The sequence below is a fragment of the Anomaloglossus baeobatrachus genome, chromosome 8 (assembly GCF_048569485.1).
Source record: "Anomaloglossus baeobatrachus isolate aAnoBae1 chromosome 8, aAnoBae1.hap1, whole genome shotgun sequence".
Lineage (NCBI taxonomy): Eukaryota > Metazoa > Chordata > Amphibia > Anura > Aromobatidae > Anomaloglossus > Anomaloglossus baeobatrachus.
In genome coordinates this window covers 23,305,336-23,321,262 of record NC_134360.1, presented here as the reverse complement: position 1 = coordinate 23,321,262, position 15,927 = coordinate 23,305,336, and the positions used below count along the sequence as shown (strand labels likewise).

The 15,927-nt window shown below is 44.7% G+C and overlaps 1 protein-coding gene across 2 annotated transcripts in view; it reads right to left on the bottom strand.

The window, feature by feature from the left end:
- SYNPR (synaptoporin) overlaps positions 1 to 15,927 on the bottom strand; it is a 247,253-nt gene that overhangs the window by 55,541 nt on the left and 175,785 nt on the right. For both annotated transcript variants that reach the window (XM_075321368.1, XM_075321369.1), the window contains one exon: positions 15,479 to 15,603. In XM_075321368.1, the coding sequence (XP_075177483.1) occupies positions 15,479 to 15,603 (125 nt within the window). The remainder of the gene's footprint in view (positions 1 to 15,478; positions 15,604 to 15,927) is intronic.

Below are 15,927 nucleotides of genomic sequence, written 5' to 3'. Positions count from 1 at the left end.
ATATACATGATGCACGAGAGGCTGGGGGAGCAGACGATACTCCCTGCCAGGAGAAATAGGGTGTATGTTCCTACTATGTCCAAACAAATCACCATGAAGAAGATGGAGTGCATTAGGGTTCTCCTATGTTAAATGCAGAAATTGTAGCAATTTGGTAAAATCATGATAATAATAACAACAATAATAATAATAATAATATATTGTTGGTTCTAAAATTCTTCCATTATGGCATCTAATAATCCATAACATTAATCAAACAACAAGCGACCTGAGCTCCCTGATACACCTCACTGCATCTGCACAGTGAATTTGTAAGGCTATTGAGCATGTGCAGTGCTGCAAAATACTATACTGAGCCATTTCCATCAACCCCATGAACATCGAAGATAAAGGTAGGGCACACGCCCAACAGGAGTGCTCTTAAAAATCCTCCTCAATGAAGTTGTGCAGTGAGGAGCAATGAAGACTCAGAACCCCATTCATTCTTGGGGTCCCAACATTTTGGTTCACTACAATCGGTAACGTTAAAGGGGTTTTCAGGGGATTAAAACATCAATGGTTTGGTGGGGTTCGAACCCCAATGATCAGCAGAAAAAGACGGCTGTAGAACTCTCTGGATTACTGTGGTCATACGATGTTTATTCTGGCACAGAAACTTGCCTTAGCCTCATTCGAACCCTTATCAATAACCCATTACCCAAAGTATATTCCAAGAATGGGTTAACAATATATATACAGTACAGACCAAATGTTTGGACACACATTCTCATTCAAAGAGTTTTCTTTATTTTCAGGACTCTGAAAATCATAGATTCACATTGAAGGCATCAAAACTATGAATGAAAACATGTGGAATGAAATACTTAACAAAAAAGTGTGAAACAACTGAAAATATGTCTTATATTCTAGGTTCTTCAAAGTAGCCACCTTTTGCTTTGATTACTGCTTTGCACGCTCTTGGCATTCTCTTGATGAGCTTCAAGAGGTAGTCACCGGAAATGGTTCCCAGAGATGCTTAGCACTTGTTGGCCCTTTTGCCTTCCCTCTGAGGTCCAGCTCACCCCCAAACCATCTCGATTGGGTTCAGGTCTGGTGACTGTGGAGGCCAGGTCACTGGCGTAGCACCCCATCACTCTCCTTCTTAGTCAAATAGCCCTTACACAGCCTGGAGGTGTGTTTGGGGTCATTGTCCTGTTGATGGTCCAACTAAACGCAAACCGGATGGAATAGCACGCCGCTGCAAGATGCTGTCGTAGGCATGCTGGTTCTGTATGCCCCAACCGTGTCATCAGCAAAGCACCCCCACACCATCACACCTACTCCTCCATGCTTCACAGTGGGAACTAGCCATGTAGAGTCCATCCGTTCACCTTTTCTGCAAAGACACGATGGTTGGATCCAAAGATCTCAAATTTGGACTAATCAGACCAAAGCACAGATTTCCACTGGTCTAATGTCCATTCCTTGTGTTCTTTAGCCCAAACAAGTATCTTCTGCTTGTTGCCTGTCCTTAGAAGTGGTTTCTTAGCAGTTACAATGAAGGCCTGCTGCACAAAGTCTCCTCTTCATAGTTGTCCTAGAGATGAGGTGTGTCCAAACGTTTGGTCTGTACTATATATATATATATATATATATATATATATATATATATATATATATATATATACAGAAGTGCCATAGATTAACCAAATAGATTGTTTTAGATGCAGATAGGCTAATAATATTACATGGTTGCGATACATAGACGATTTGTTTTTTATTTTAATGCTTCTGTCATGTTTATTTTATGAACTGTAGCTAAAAAAAAACCTCACAACTCTGTCAGTTTATATAAATACTATGTAAATCAGGCTGAGAACATGCTTTAGCCTTAGTTTTAAATAATAAATAAGATTTTAACATTTTGAAAAAAGATTGTAATTTCAGAGATGTGGAACAAGTGAAAAACTCTCAGCTTGGAAATGCTAATATTGATATGAATGTATAATTCATGGAGGAGGCATGATCTCACTGCAACAACACAGGAGCGGTTTTTAGAGTAAAATGCATGTTGGATAATATTAGTTTTAGCGTCTGGAAAATAAAATGTATTTTGGGAAGTATTTTTTTTATTATAGCTATCAGTCAGTTTCTAGCCTGGAATAGATCCAACAGAAATTATTCTAACGGTTAAAGAGAACTTGTGCATGCCATTACCATGAAAATGAAAACAAAATATTTCAAAACCACCCATACAAATTTATGTCAATCAAAGCAGATGATTTTTTTCAGAAATGGCAACCCAAGCGTTTGCTCAACTCCTAAAGGCATTTTTAAGGGTTAATCCCCCAAAATGAAGCTAACTCATACCCTTAAAATAGGGGATAATTTATTGATTTTTGGGAATCCAACCAATGGGACTCAGGGCTTTGAAACCTCCAATAAAGGGATCTGCAATCCTGTCCTGAGTGGAGCAGAGGTGTTCTCCATTCATTGTCTATGAAACCGGTGAACACAACGCTCGGTTAGTTCTAGTCCCATAGACAATAAATGGAGCAGAGGCTGAACATGTGCACCTCTGTTCTCTAGGTTCAAGAGCCCCAGTCTTAAGATTGCTGGGGTTCCCAGCAGTCAGATCCCAGCAATCAGCAAGTTATCCTCTATCCTCTGGATAGGGAATATTGTGTGTTTTTTAGGAATAACCCTTCAAGAACATCTCCTTAATGTTATTGTAGATTCATCTTGTCCTATAGTGGGCCAATCATAATCTTCATTTAAAAATATTCATAATCTTGCAATTTTCCCAGTGGCCACTGAGGCTATTTTAGATTTATATTTCCTATTATTTCAGGAAGAGTTTTCAGCAGTCTCATTACCTCCAAAGTCAGGAATGCAATAACTAATAACAACCGTATATGTTACTGATAACATAGGATTCATCCATCACTATACGTAGTATAACAGCTGACCTTCTCCCCCTCCCTGTGCACATGCTCATTAGATGCCTTAATAAAATAGATAGGGTGTAACACCGGCATCTCTGCAGCAGGAGCGGCGACATACTTACCGCTGAAATCGACCAGCGCCTTCCCTAGCTTTGTGTCCGAACCAGTGGAGCTATGGGTAGGTGCTTCGCATTTGAAGAAGATCTCTTTCTTGGTGCTTCCGTACTTGTCTTGTACACATTTCTGGGGCCTGACTTGGCTCCATTCCCAAGAGCCTGTGTTGGACTGAAAATCCAGAGACGTGCTCCATTGGGGGTAGAGGTAGAGTTGCCACAAAAGATGTCTAGTTCCTGAAGCGTCAGTTCCAAGCAACAAGCATCTGGCCTACTCCTTCCACCGGTCATTCTTACGGCCATCAACTTGGAAGACATCTTGCTGGAGAAGAAGCTTCCTTCTGGCGTGGTGAAGTGTAAGGGAATGGGGAGGTACTGTAACGTCGGCGTCCCTGCAGCAGGGACACTGACATACTTATAATTGTGGTCTACCTGCGCCCTCCCCTGCCACCCATGTGTGCTTCTGATGCTTCCTGCTTCCGAGGCCTGAGCACAGGTCTCCTGGGAGTGTGCTTATGGCATGTGCTCCATCCCTACTATTAAAGACCAGCGTACTATAACCTGGAAGTGCCTCTCAGCCATAGGCACTTAAGGCTTGCTTCCACTAGGGGAGGTGCCTGAGCAAACATTCTTACTTAGTGTTTTATCTGAGCCAGTCCCTGCCCTGGGGGTCAGCTGCCACAGTCCCGGACACTGCCCTGGAAGTGGCACCTGGCGTCTACCAGCAGTCAAGCTCATCCTCACTATCTGGGACTTTGGCATATATCCGGTGTGCACTTAGTTAAGCCCTCCTCATGTCAGGGTAAGCCCGGATACCCCTGTGATCCAATGGGTCCAGTCCCGCTCGCCGCTTCAACATTGGTGAGCGTAACACAGGGTCAGAGTCTGTCTATTGCTGCTATTGTATATTATTATTATTATTATTTATAGAGCACCATTGATTCCATGTTGCTGTACATGAGAAGGGGGTTACATACAGAATACATATACAAGTTATAATAGACAGACTGGTACAGAGGGAAGAGGGCCCTACCCTTGTGAGCTTACATTCTGTAGGATTTTGGGGAGGAGACAATAGGTGGGGTGTTGATTGGGCGGCGGCTCCACACGGTGGTGATGCGGCGGCTCCACACGGTGGTGAGGCGGCGGCGGCCCCGCACGGTGGTGAGGCGGCGGCGGCTCCGCACGGTGGTGAGGCGGCGGCGGCTCCACACGGTGGTGAGGCGGCGGCGACTCCGCACGGTGGTGAGGTGGCGGCGGCTCCCCACGGTGGTGAGGTGGTAGCTGTTGTGGTGGTGAAGCAGTGGGGTCATTGAAGATTATAGGCATTCCTGAATAGATGAGTTTTCAAGTTCTGTTTGAAGTTTGCAAGTGTAGTAGATAGTCTGACGTGTTGAGGCAGCGAGTTCCAGGAGACTGGGGATGCTCGGGAGAAGTCTTGGAGGTGGTTGCATGAGGAGCGAATAAGAGAGGAGGAGAGAAGGAGATCTTGGGAGGACCGGAGATTACGTTTTGGAGAGTAGCGAGGGATTAGTTCAGAGATATACGGAGGAGATAGATTATGGATGGCTTTGTAAGTCAGTGTTAGTAGTTTGAATTGGATACGGTGAAAGATTGGGAGCCAATGGAGGGATTTGAGAGAGAGGTGGATCAGTCGGGCAACAGAATTAAGGATGGACTGGAGAGGGGCGAGCGTGTTAGCAGAGAGGCCACAGAGGAGGATGTTGCAGTAATCCATCCAGGCGGGAAATTAGGAGGGCATGCACTAGCATTTTTGTAGATTGGGAATTGAGGAAAGGACGGATTCTGGAAATGTTTTTGAGTTGAAGCCGGCAGGAGGTGGTGAGGGATTGGATGTGTGGTGTGAAGGACAAGGCAGAGTCGAGGGTCACTTAAAGGCACCGAACTTTGGATACTGAGGACAGCATGATGTTATTTAGTCTAATAGATAGATCAGGTAGGGAGTGTAGGTGAGATGGAAGAAATATGATTAGTTCAATTTTAGACACATTGAGCTTTAGGAAGCGAGAGGAGAAAAAGGAGGATATAGCAGATAGGCACTCTGGGATTCTGGACAGCAGAGATGTGACATCTGGAACAGAGAGATAGATCTGAGTGTCATCAGCATATAGGTGGTACTGGAAGCCATGGGACTTCATGAGTTGTCCCAGTCTGAACGTATATATGGAAAAAAGTAAGGGTCCAAGGACAGAGCCTTGAGGGACGCCAACAGAGAGATGGCGGGATGAAGAGGTTGTGTGGGAGTCGGAGACACTAAAAGTGTGATTGGAAAGGTATGAAGAGATCCAAGAGAGGGCGAGGTCTCTGACACCAAGGGAAGAGAGGATATGTAATAGAATTGATTGGTCGACAGTGTCAAAGGCTGAGGACAAGTCTAGAAGTAGGAGTATAGAGAAGTGATTGTTAGCTTTGGCAGTAAGTCGTTTGTGATTTTAGTCAGGGCAGTTTCGGTAGAATGATGAGGACGAAAGCCGGACTGTAGGTTGTCAAAGAGAGCGTTAGATGAGAGGTGGGAGGAAAGTTCAGCATGGACGTGTTGTAAAAGGAGTTTTGAGGCAAACGGGGGTAGTGATATGGGCCGATAGTTGGTAGCAGAGGTTGGGTCGAGGGAAGGTTTCTTTAGGATGGGTGTGACTGTTGCGTGTTTAAAGGCAGAAGGGAAGGTACCAGAGGTAAAGTATAGGTTGAAAAGATGGGTTAAGGCGGGAATAAGGATAGTGGTGAGGTTGGGGAGGAGGTGGGATGGGATGGGGTTAAGTGCGCAGGTGGTGAGGTGCGCTTTCGAGAGAAGACGTGCGAGCTCTCCTTCGGTGATAGTGGGGAGGAAGTATATGGGGGAGGGGCAGTGGTCTGTTATATGAGGGGGTTGTGGTGGTTGACCAGAAAAGACTTGCCTGCTTTGGTCGATCTTTTCTTTGACATATGTGGCAAAGTCTTCTGCAGAGATGAGGGAGGTTGGAGGGGGCAGCGGTGGGCGAAGGAGGGAGGTAAAAGTATTGAATAACTGATTGGGGTTTGTGTTAAGGAGGATATGAGGGTTCTGATGTATACGTACATTTCCTGAAAGAACAAGAAGTTAAATTCCAATAAAACAGAGGTGGCCGATGAGAAAGTTACAAGAGTTCTAATTATTCTTTTTAATACACATTGTGATATGGACCTTTGTGCTTGCTCATTTGATGCTCCAATACAAAAGATAGGATTGGAGTCAGTCTATTGCTACTAATGTACATGTGCATTTCCTGAAAGAACAGGAAGTAAAATTCTAAAAAAAACCCCTGATGGCCAGTGAGAAAATTGCAGGATTTCTAATTTTTATTTTGATATAGATTGTTCTATATGTAAAAAAAATTGCAAAAAAATTGAAAAATAAACAAATAAATAAATTTAACACAAAAACCTAATTTAAATTTTAGGTAATTATTCAATGATAATTGGAGTCCATCTATTGCTGCTAATGTACATGTACATTTTCTGAAAAAAACAAGAAGTAAAATTCTAAAAAAAAACACCCGGTGGCCAGTGAGAAAATTGCAAGATTTCTAATTTTTATTTTGAATATAAATTGTTCTATATGTAAAAAAACATTGCAAAAAATTGAAAATAAATAAATAAATTTAACATAAAAACCTAATTTAAATTTTAGGTAATTTTTCAATGATAATTGGAGTCCGCCTGTTGCTGCTAATATGCATGTGCATTTCCTGAAGAACAGGAAGTCAAATTCTAAAAAAAAAAATCCCCAGTGGCCAGTAAGAAAATTGCAAGATTTCTAATTTTTATTTTGAATATAAATTGTTCTATATGTAAAAAAACATTGCAAAAATTGAAAAAAATAAATAAATTTAACACAAAAACCTAATTTAAATTTTAGGTAATTTTTCAATGATAATTGGAGTCCGTCTATTGCTGCGAATGTACATTTCCTGAAAGAACAAGAAGTAAATTTCTAAAAAAAAAAAAAGGCCCTGGTGGCTATATAGGTGTGTCGCCCTGGGCAAGCCAGGGGACACAGGTCACACACCACCACACCCTACATCCCAGTTGGGAACACCAAAGCTAACCAAAAATCCTTGTTGCCTTCCTCCAGAGGCTGATGATTCACACCAGGGGGTGGGCCAGGCGGTTGGCTCCGCCCACCGAGGAGTTCACAGCTCTGGAGGCGGGAGAAACCAGGCAGATAAGCTAGGGGAGTGAAGGAGTAAACAGCTAAGATGAGTTAAGGAAGTGAAAGTAGAAGGAAGTAAAGTGGTAAAGGAGGAAAGCAAGAGTGGTGACAGAGAGAAAGCCTGAAGTAGTCCAGCTGTGTGCAGGACAGGTCAGCAAGGTCAGCAACGGCGGTGACTGTCTGGAGGGGGACCGTTTGGAAGTTCCTGGAAGGACCGTGGACGGGTAGTGGCCCGGCGGTCTGGAGCAGTGTTCCGAAGGACAGTCAGCACCAGGGCAGGGGCCTCTCGGACCCCGGCAAGGCTAGGAGTCGCCAGAATTTGCCAAATCCGTCAGTGAAGGGGACGTAGATCCCCCAACAACCAAGTCCCGATTGAAGGCAACAGCCCAACCAGAGTAGGGGAGACACCGCCACCGCCAAGGCACCAGTTTCTCAGGGCCAGCGCCTGCGGGCAAAGAGTAGAGCTCCCCCGGTCCAGCTTGAAGCCGGGGAGCGGGTTACCGGTGGGGACCCATCGCAACCAACAAGTAAACAAAGGTGCAAGGAAGAGGGACATCACCGTCACCTACTGGGAGAGCAAGTGCAGCCATCCGTGGGACCGTCTTACCAGCCGTTTGGTGTACCGTAAAAACTGTGTCAACGTCTCAGGCTGAGTGAGTACCACAGTGCCGCAAGGCACAGCGCTGCCCCCGCGTCCCTGCGCCCACCAGGCCCTGCACCTCCCAAGCCATCACCGGGCCCCGGGATCACCAACCCCTACCCACGGAGGGGCAACACAACACCTGGCTGCTCCGCATCACCATCCCCGGGATCCCCATATAGAGCAGCGGTGGTGAAATCACCACAACCGTGGGTGGCGTCACGGACAATAAACTATCCCCACACCCAACAAACCCCCTTTCACTCACGGGCGAGGAGTGCCGCTTGAGAAACCCCCGGGATCCGGCCCACAGCTCGAGCCACCATTGAGCAGCAACCGCCGGACCCGAGCAGAAGGGGTGATTTTAGTGTGCTGACACCCTCCTCCCCGCCCGCGACATAGGTAAAAATAAAAAATTGCCAAAAATTGAAAACAAATTAATATAAAAACCATAATTTAAATAATAGGTAATTTTGAAATAATACAATTTCTTTAACCAGAGTTAAATTTTTGCATAAGAAAATAATTCTGTATTTCTGCTCCTTATTGTCAAAGCACACGGCCGCCCCGCCAATGGAATAAAAACTGACACTTGATGCATAATTGCACCTCATAAATCTCCAGCTATTTTTTGCTGAGGTCCTGCCCTTGTATTTTCGCGGCAGAAGTATGATAAATAAGTGTTGTGACAGAGGACCGGTCGCAGGAACCCATTTACAAAACAACAAAAAAAACATTGTGTTCCCCTGAAGAATGGCGCGCCGCTATTCCGGGACTCATTTGCAGAGGTTGAATTGAAGTGTTTATTCCTCTTTATCGAGATTTAAGATGTATGGGGCTGTTTAGTATTCAGAAAATAAGAGCATGGAATATGGCACCTGATTATCATAAATCCTGCGGGCGTAAGGTGGGGGGGGCAGGGAAAACAATGCACAATTTGTCTGTGCAGCTTTCTGGGAAATCGCGTATTATGGGGGGAAAAATGTCGGATGTTATAAGAGCAAGTGCAAGATGAGAGCGCGATCTATTGTGGAAAGGACCCCAGGGAAAGGCGCATCGCGAGAAACGTATTAGCGGGTCGCAAACCTTTCACCGAAGAGATAATACGCCAAGATGGATCATGTATAAGGAGTGAAAGATTTGCAACAATTTTCAAAAATATCGTGTTCTTCTGACTCTTCTCTTCTTTTCGCTCATAGCCCTCCATTGTCTTTTTGATGCTTCTTTTACATTTTGAATCATATGATTTGTGAATCATTAAATCAAATGAAATAAAATTATGATCAGAGCAAAAAAAAAAAAATAAAATGTAAAGATGATTCTAAAAATGTTAGTTAAAAAAGCAGAAAAAAATTCATGTGTCCATGATGGAAATCTGTTAAGAGTAGTGATGGGTGAACCTGAACTGTAAAGTTTGGGGTTCGTACCGGACACCTAGTGTCCATGCACGGACTCTTCTATTCTGGTTTGGCCACCCAAATAAAAAAAGGAAATAAAATGGGCATTAAGGCAGGACAGTTATACTTACCAAATCTCCCACGCAGCTGTCATACTACTTCCGGATCCACTCATTTAACCTCATGAATATTCCCTGCTTCCTCCGCCCACCCTCTGTGACAGCGTCTGTGATTGGTTGCAGTCAGACTTTTGGTGTCTGTGATTGGTTGCCCTCACAGTAAAGGCCGCTTTACACGCAACGACATCGCTAACGAGATGTCGTTGGGGTCACGGAATTCGTGACGCACATCCGGCCTCGTTAGTGACGTCGTTGCGTGGGACACATACAAGCGACCGCTAACGATGCAAAATACTCACCTAATCGTTGATCGTTGACATTTCACAAAGATCGTGGCTGATTTTGGACGCATGTTGTTCCTCGTTCCTGAGGCAGCACACATCGCTACGTGTGACACCCCAGGAACGACGAACAACACCGTACCTGCATCCTCCGGCAACGAGGTGGGCGTGACTTTCATGTGGCTGCTCTCCGCCCCTCCGCTTCTATTGGACGCCTGCTGTGTGACGTCGTTGTGACGGAGGCTGTTCGCCGGCCACAGCGACGTCGCTAGGCAGGTAAGTATGTGTGATGGGGACTAACGATATTGTGCGCCACGGGTAGCGATTGCCCGTGACGCACAACCGACGGGGGCGGGTGGGATCGGCAGTGACATCACTAGCGATGTCGCTGTGTGTAAAGTGGCCTTAACTCTCTGGGTCCCAGCTGTCTGCTTTATCTTAACTGGTTATCAAAATTGGGGGAACTCACGTTGTTTTTTAAAATGTATTTATTTAAATAATATTAAAAAAGCCGCATGAGGTATTTTGTATTTTGATATCACATAGAAGAAATCCGGCACTCATAGTTTGATGCAAGGTGAGTATTTCTTATCAAAACAGGTGTACAATATCGTATTTTGATACACAACCAAGATAAGTGTAGCGCCCCTGAGGCTCTGGTCGCCACAGGGTACTGCAACTGAGTTAAAGAGCAGTATCTATCTGGGGTAAGTGACAGGTGGTTTTCCGGTGCTCACAATAGACACATGCAGACACATGCAGTTAGGTGTCTTCCCCACAGGGGGGAGTGGGCAGGTGCCACAAGTGGTATAAGAGGAGGTAGGCATGACAGATAGTGAGCTTTGCTGGAGGGGAGTTCCCTGAGACCAGACTGGGTGCAGGAGAGCACCAGTGCTGGTGGGACGACACACAGCTTATTTTTCCGTTACGGAGCCTGGGGCCTGTGAGCTGGAGCTCAGCCCAGGTTCCTTCTGTCAGTCGCTTGATAGCATGAACAATCAGGACATTTACACTGACACCGGTAACCGCCTGGAACTTGCACCGGATAACCTGAGACTTACCAGCAGTGAACTAGGACACTCTCGGGCAATCTCCTAACCAGTGAGTAAAATACCTGAAACGGAGCTCTTGCCTCGTTTCCATTATTTACCGGCGACGCCGTCCCGCGCTCCAGCGCCCACGGCCCACTACCAGCCAGCCGGCCATCCTCCCGGGGCACCCACTCTGCCTGTGGGGAGTTACTCCATCTTGGCTGCAATCAACATCGACCCCCGGTGAGAAGAACCCTGCAGCTGCAGCCCCTACCTGGCTGCACACCACAGATGGCGTCACGTTATAAACTTTCATTTAATCTCCCCTGTAAATATACCCCTTTTAAAAAGCATGGATCCGGGCAACGGCCACCAAGTGACATCTCCCCAGCAGTACACCGCCCGAGACCGAGTACCCCATAGCCCTGGGTGACACATAAGCACACACAGCCATCTGCTTTATCTACGCTGAGTATTAAAATACGGGAGACCATAAGACATTTTTTCCAATTATTTATTTATTTTTACACTCCACATCTGGGACCCAGACAGCTAATAGGAGGGCAACCAATCACAGATGCCGGCAGTCTGACTGCAACCAATCACAGATGCCGGCAGTCTGACTGCAACCAATCACAGATGCCGTCAGTCTGACTGCAACCAATCACAAATGCCAGCAGTCTGACTGCAACCAATCACAGATGCTGTCAGGGATGGTGGGCGGGGGAAGCAGTGAATGTGCATGAAGTTTAATGAGCAGATTCGGAAGCAGTGTGACAGGTGCGTGGAGGCTCAATAAGTATACTTGTCCTGCTTTAATCCACATTTTGCTTACTTTTGGAGCCCCCTAGCCCTTACTAAAATCATTTTATAACACTCAAGTTTGGGTCCCTTAGACGTATATTGGGTTCGGCGTCTGGGGTTAAGTTGGTCCCTAACCGAACTTTTTTTTTAAAAGTCCAGCCAGAACTGAAAATCTGTGGGCTTGACTATCTCTACTTAAGAGTTCTTAACTTTCATGACATTCTTAGAACTCTGCCTTGTGGTATTCCTATTTTATAACTCCTCTAAATTTTTTAAATGGTTTATATCCATCTTCAAAGATGGATATTGTCTCATATACCTTTAATTTACTGCTTACTGAAAGTTGTCATAGTTCTTGAGATACTTTTTTTTTTTACAACTCGTGGCGACCACCACTGCTGTCTACGTAGTAAACACTAAGCTTAAAGCTTGAAGTGCTCTCCAGTGCTTACAAGCTCAAAAGAAAAGAGTCATGTTCTGTGTTTAGCAAAGTTGGACGTAATTTCACACAAAACCCCAAAAATTGGCCGGACAAAATTATTTGCACCCTCATCCTAATATTTGGTTGCACTCTTTAACTTTTGGAATAAATACCCCCAATCAGTCTCTCCCTATAACCGTCCACAAGCTTCTTCCTCCTCTCACCTGGAATTTTGGACTCTTATTTATAATCTGCTCCAGGTCTCTCATAGTTGACGGCATCTTATCTTCTCTCCTCCTCTCTTCTTTTTATTTCTCCCAACAGCAATTTTCAGATCTCTCCACAGGTGTCAATGGGATTGAGATCCAGACTCATTGCGGCCACTTCAGAACTCTCCATCACTTTGTTCCCATCCATTTCTGGGGGCTTCTTGAAGTGTTTGGGGCTATTGTTCTGCTGGAAGACCCCTGACCTAGGACGCACCCCCAGCTTTCTACACTGGGCACTACATTGTGACTCAAAATCCTTTGGTAATCTTCAGATTTCATGATGTTTTGCAGACATTCCAACCCCTCCAGTGTCAGAGGCAGCAAAACAACCCCAAACAACTCTGACCTCCACCATGCGTGACTGTAGGTCCTGTGCTCTTTTCTTTGTAGGCATCATTCTGTTTTTGATAAACAGTAGAAGGATATGCTTTACCAATAAGCTCTATCTTGGTCTCATCTGTCTTTCCAAAAGGATTTTGGTTACTCAAGTACATTTTGGCAAACTTCAGTCTAGGTTTTTTATGTCTCTGTGTCAGCAGTGGGGTCCTCCTGGGTCTCCTCCATAGCGTTTAATTTAACTCAGATATGTATGGATAGTTTGCACTGACACTGATGCCCCCTGAGCTGCAGGATATCTTGAATTTATTTGGAACTTAATTGGGGCGGTTTATCCACTATCCGGACTATCCTGCGTTACATCCTTTCATCAATTTTCCTCTACATCCAGGGAGATTAGATACAGTGTCAAGGGTTGTAAACTTCTTGATTATGTTGTGCACTGTGGACAAAGGAACATCAAGATCTCTGAAGATGGACTTGAACTTTGAGATGGCTGATATTTTTTCATCAATTTTGTTTCTCTTGTTCTTAGACCAGTCTCTTCTCGTCTTTCAGTTCTCCATGCTTAGTGTGGCACACACAGACACACAATGCAAAGATTGAGTCAACTTCTCCCCTTTTTTATCTGTTTTCAGGTGTGATTTTCATATTGCCCATATCTGTCATTTGCCACAGGTGAGTTTTAATAACCAACAAAGTTGTTTACAAACAATTTTAGAAAAGTAACAATACTTTTTTTGGACCCTGTTTTGGGGGTTTGTGTGAAATTTGCCTTTTTTCTCAGTTTTGTTTTGTGTTTTTCCAATCCATGCAAAGCAAATAAACGTGAACAACAAAACATATGTGATTGCAATAATTTTGTGGCAGAAATACTTCATTTTGTGGAACAATTTTAAGGGTTCCAACACTTTTGGCCATGACTGTATGAACGAGGCTGAGCTGCCGTATTAGACAAAGGACACGGACAACAACTATCCAGAAAGTCTGTATTATTGCAATCAGTCCAGTCAGTCGCCTGTGTGGTTCATAGACAACATGGAGGGAAGATAAAGTCAAACTAAAAATGTGGTTAGAAATCCCCCCCACACAAAAAATAATCTCTGATCGCTGTCATGCAGGCGACCTGTTATAGAGATATTAATTACCAGGAAGACTTAATCAGTGCAAGCTCCTAATGTGAGTCATCCATCATATGGGGAAGGTTCGTGACACCGGTGCATACTCAGCCTTCTGATTAGCAGAGGTTAGGATGGATTAAAAGACAAATAAACACCTAAGCACTAATTATATACCACATTATAAGCACATATAATATCATCACCACTGCATTCTTATCATTTTGTTTCCAAAATTGCAACATTTTTTGCACAATTACTTTGTTTAAAAATTTTATTTGTTTTATTTCTTTCCCCACTTTTTTTAAACCAGACACTAATCAACAGAATATGGTGATTCAGATGCTGAAAGTAATTTATGGATCACGCATGTTGAAATCCAACATGCCCAATCCTTATCTTTGATGGATCTACCTTTGGACAGTCAGGCGGCCCACATACGCCTTAGATTAGCAGATGATTCTGCAGAATTTGCCAAATTTAATCAAATTTTGTTCAAAACCCTGTTCACATCTCTAATTTATGCACCTAGTTTCTGCCAAAGGAGCTTTTTTTACCATATTTTGGGGTGATGTGATTTTACATATTTTTTTTTACTATATAGTCAGGCCCATAGGGAAGGATTGCAGTGGGGGCACTCATGCGCACCCCTGCTACATTTACTGCGCAGTGCCATAGGGAAAGATTGCATTGGGGGCACGCATGTGCACCCCTGCTACATTTACTGCGCAGTTCCATAGGGAAGGATTGCAGTGGGGGCACTCATGCGCACCCCTGCTATATTTACTGCTATTACCAGCAGTCCTGTAAAGAAGGATTGAAGTGGCGGCGCGCATGCGCACCCCTGCTATAGTTACTGCTATCGCGGTAGTTCCATAGGGAAGGAGTGCAGTGGGAGCACTCATGTGCACCCTTGCTACATTTACTGCTATCGCCAGCAGTCCCATAGAGAAGGATTGCAGTGGTGGCGCGCATGCGCACCCCTGCTACATTTACTGCTATCGCCAGCAGTCCTGTAGAGAAAGATTGCAGTGGGGGCACGACACACATGCGCACCCCTGCTACATTTACTGTTATCGCCAGCAGTCCCGTAAAGAAGAATTGCAGTGGGGGCACTCATGCGCACCCCTGCTACATTTACTGTTATCGCTGGCAGTCCTGTAGAGAAGGATTGCAGTGGGGGCACTCATGCGCACCCCTGCTAGATTTACTGTTATCGCTGGCAGACCTGTGGAGAAGGATTGCATTGGGGACACGCATGCGCACCCTGCTACATTTACTGCTGTTGCCGACAGTCCTGTACAGAAACATTGCAGTGGTGGTGCACAGATGCACCCCTGCTACATTTACTCCTATTGCCAGCAGTCCCATAGAGAATGATTGAAGTGGCGGCGTACATGTGCAACCCTGCTACATTTACTGTTATCACTGCCATTCCTGTAGAGAAGGAGTGCAGTAGTGGTGCGCATGCGCACCCCTGCTACATTTACTGCTACGGCCAGCAGTCCTGTAGAGAAGGATTGCAGTGGGGACACAACATGCATGCGCACCCCTGCTACATTTAATGCTATCGCCAGCAGTCCCGTAGAGAAGGATTGCAGTGGGGGTGCGCATGCGTGGTCATCACTCTGTTCAAACAGGTCATTTCGGGGGCTCCCTTCTCTAGGATCAATCTCTTACCAAACTGTACTTACCAAGAAAAGTTTTAAAACCCTTCATTGCCGTTCCTTTGGATAAATGCTGGCTTTTTATGTTGGGAATAGCCCTTTAATGGTCACTGACAAGTAAATACATAAATGCAAGTAAACGTGTGAATAAAACTCGATGGAAAGTTACCTGAAAGGATAAGCAATGGCAATATCAACGCGGAGGTCGCTCAGGGTTCTGTTGGCGCAATCCACACTGACTCTCAGCTGTCCGGAGTAGCCTCCACATGTTGCAAATGCAAAGATTGCAAAAAGCTGCAAGAACAATTAACAAAAAATATAGTTAACACATCGGTGAGATAATAAATTCGATCAAGATGGAAAGAGAAATGTCATAACATTATATAACCCGGAATCCGCTCAAAGAAATCTGAATATTAGGGAATAGTACAGTGACGGTAGAGCTCAGTGCCAGGCAGCTGCTGACGAGCCACATAAATTTAAGAAATGGATCAATGCATCTGCAATGACGAAAGAAAAGAAGGTTTCATCATCAGCGAGGAAGGGTCATTTTCATCACTGAAAATACAGAGGTTTTGCCTTTTACAAGGTGATTTTGCATTTTTACAATTTTATGGG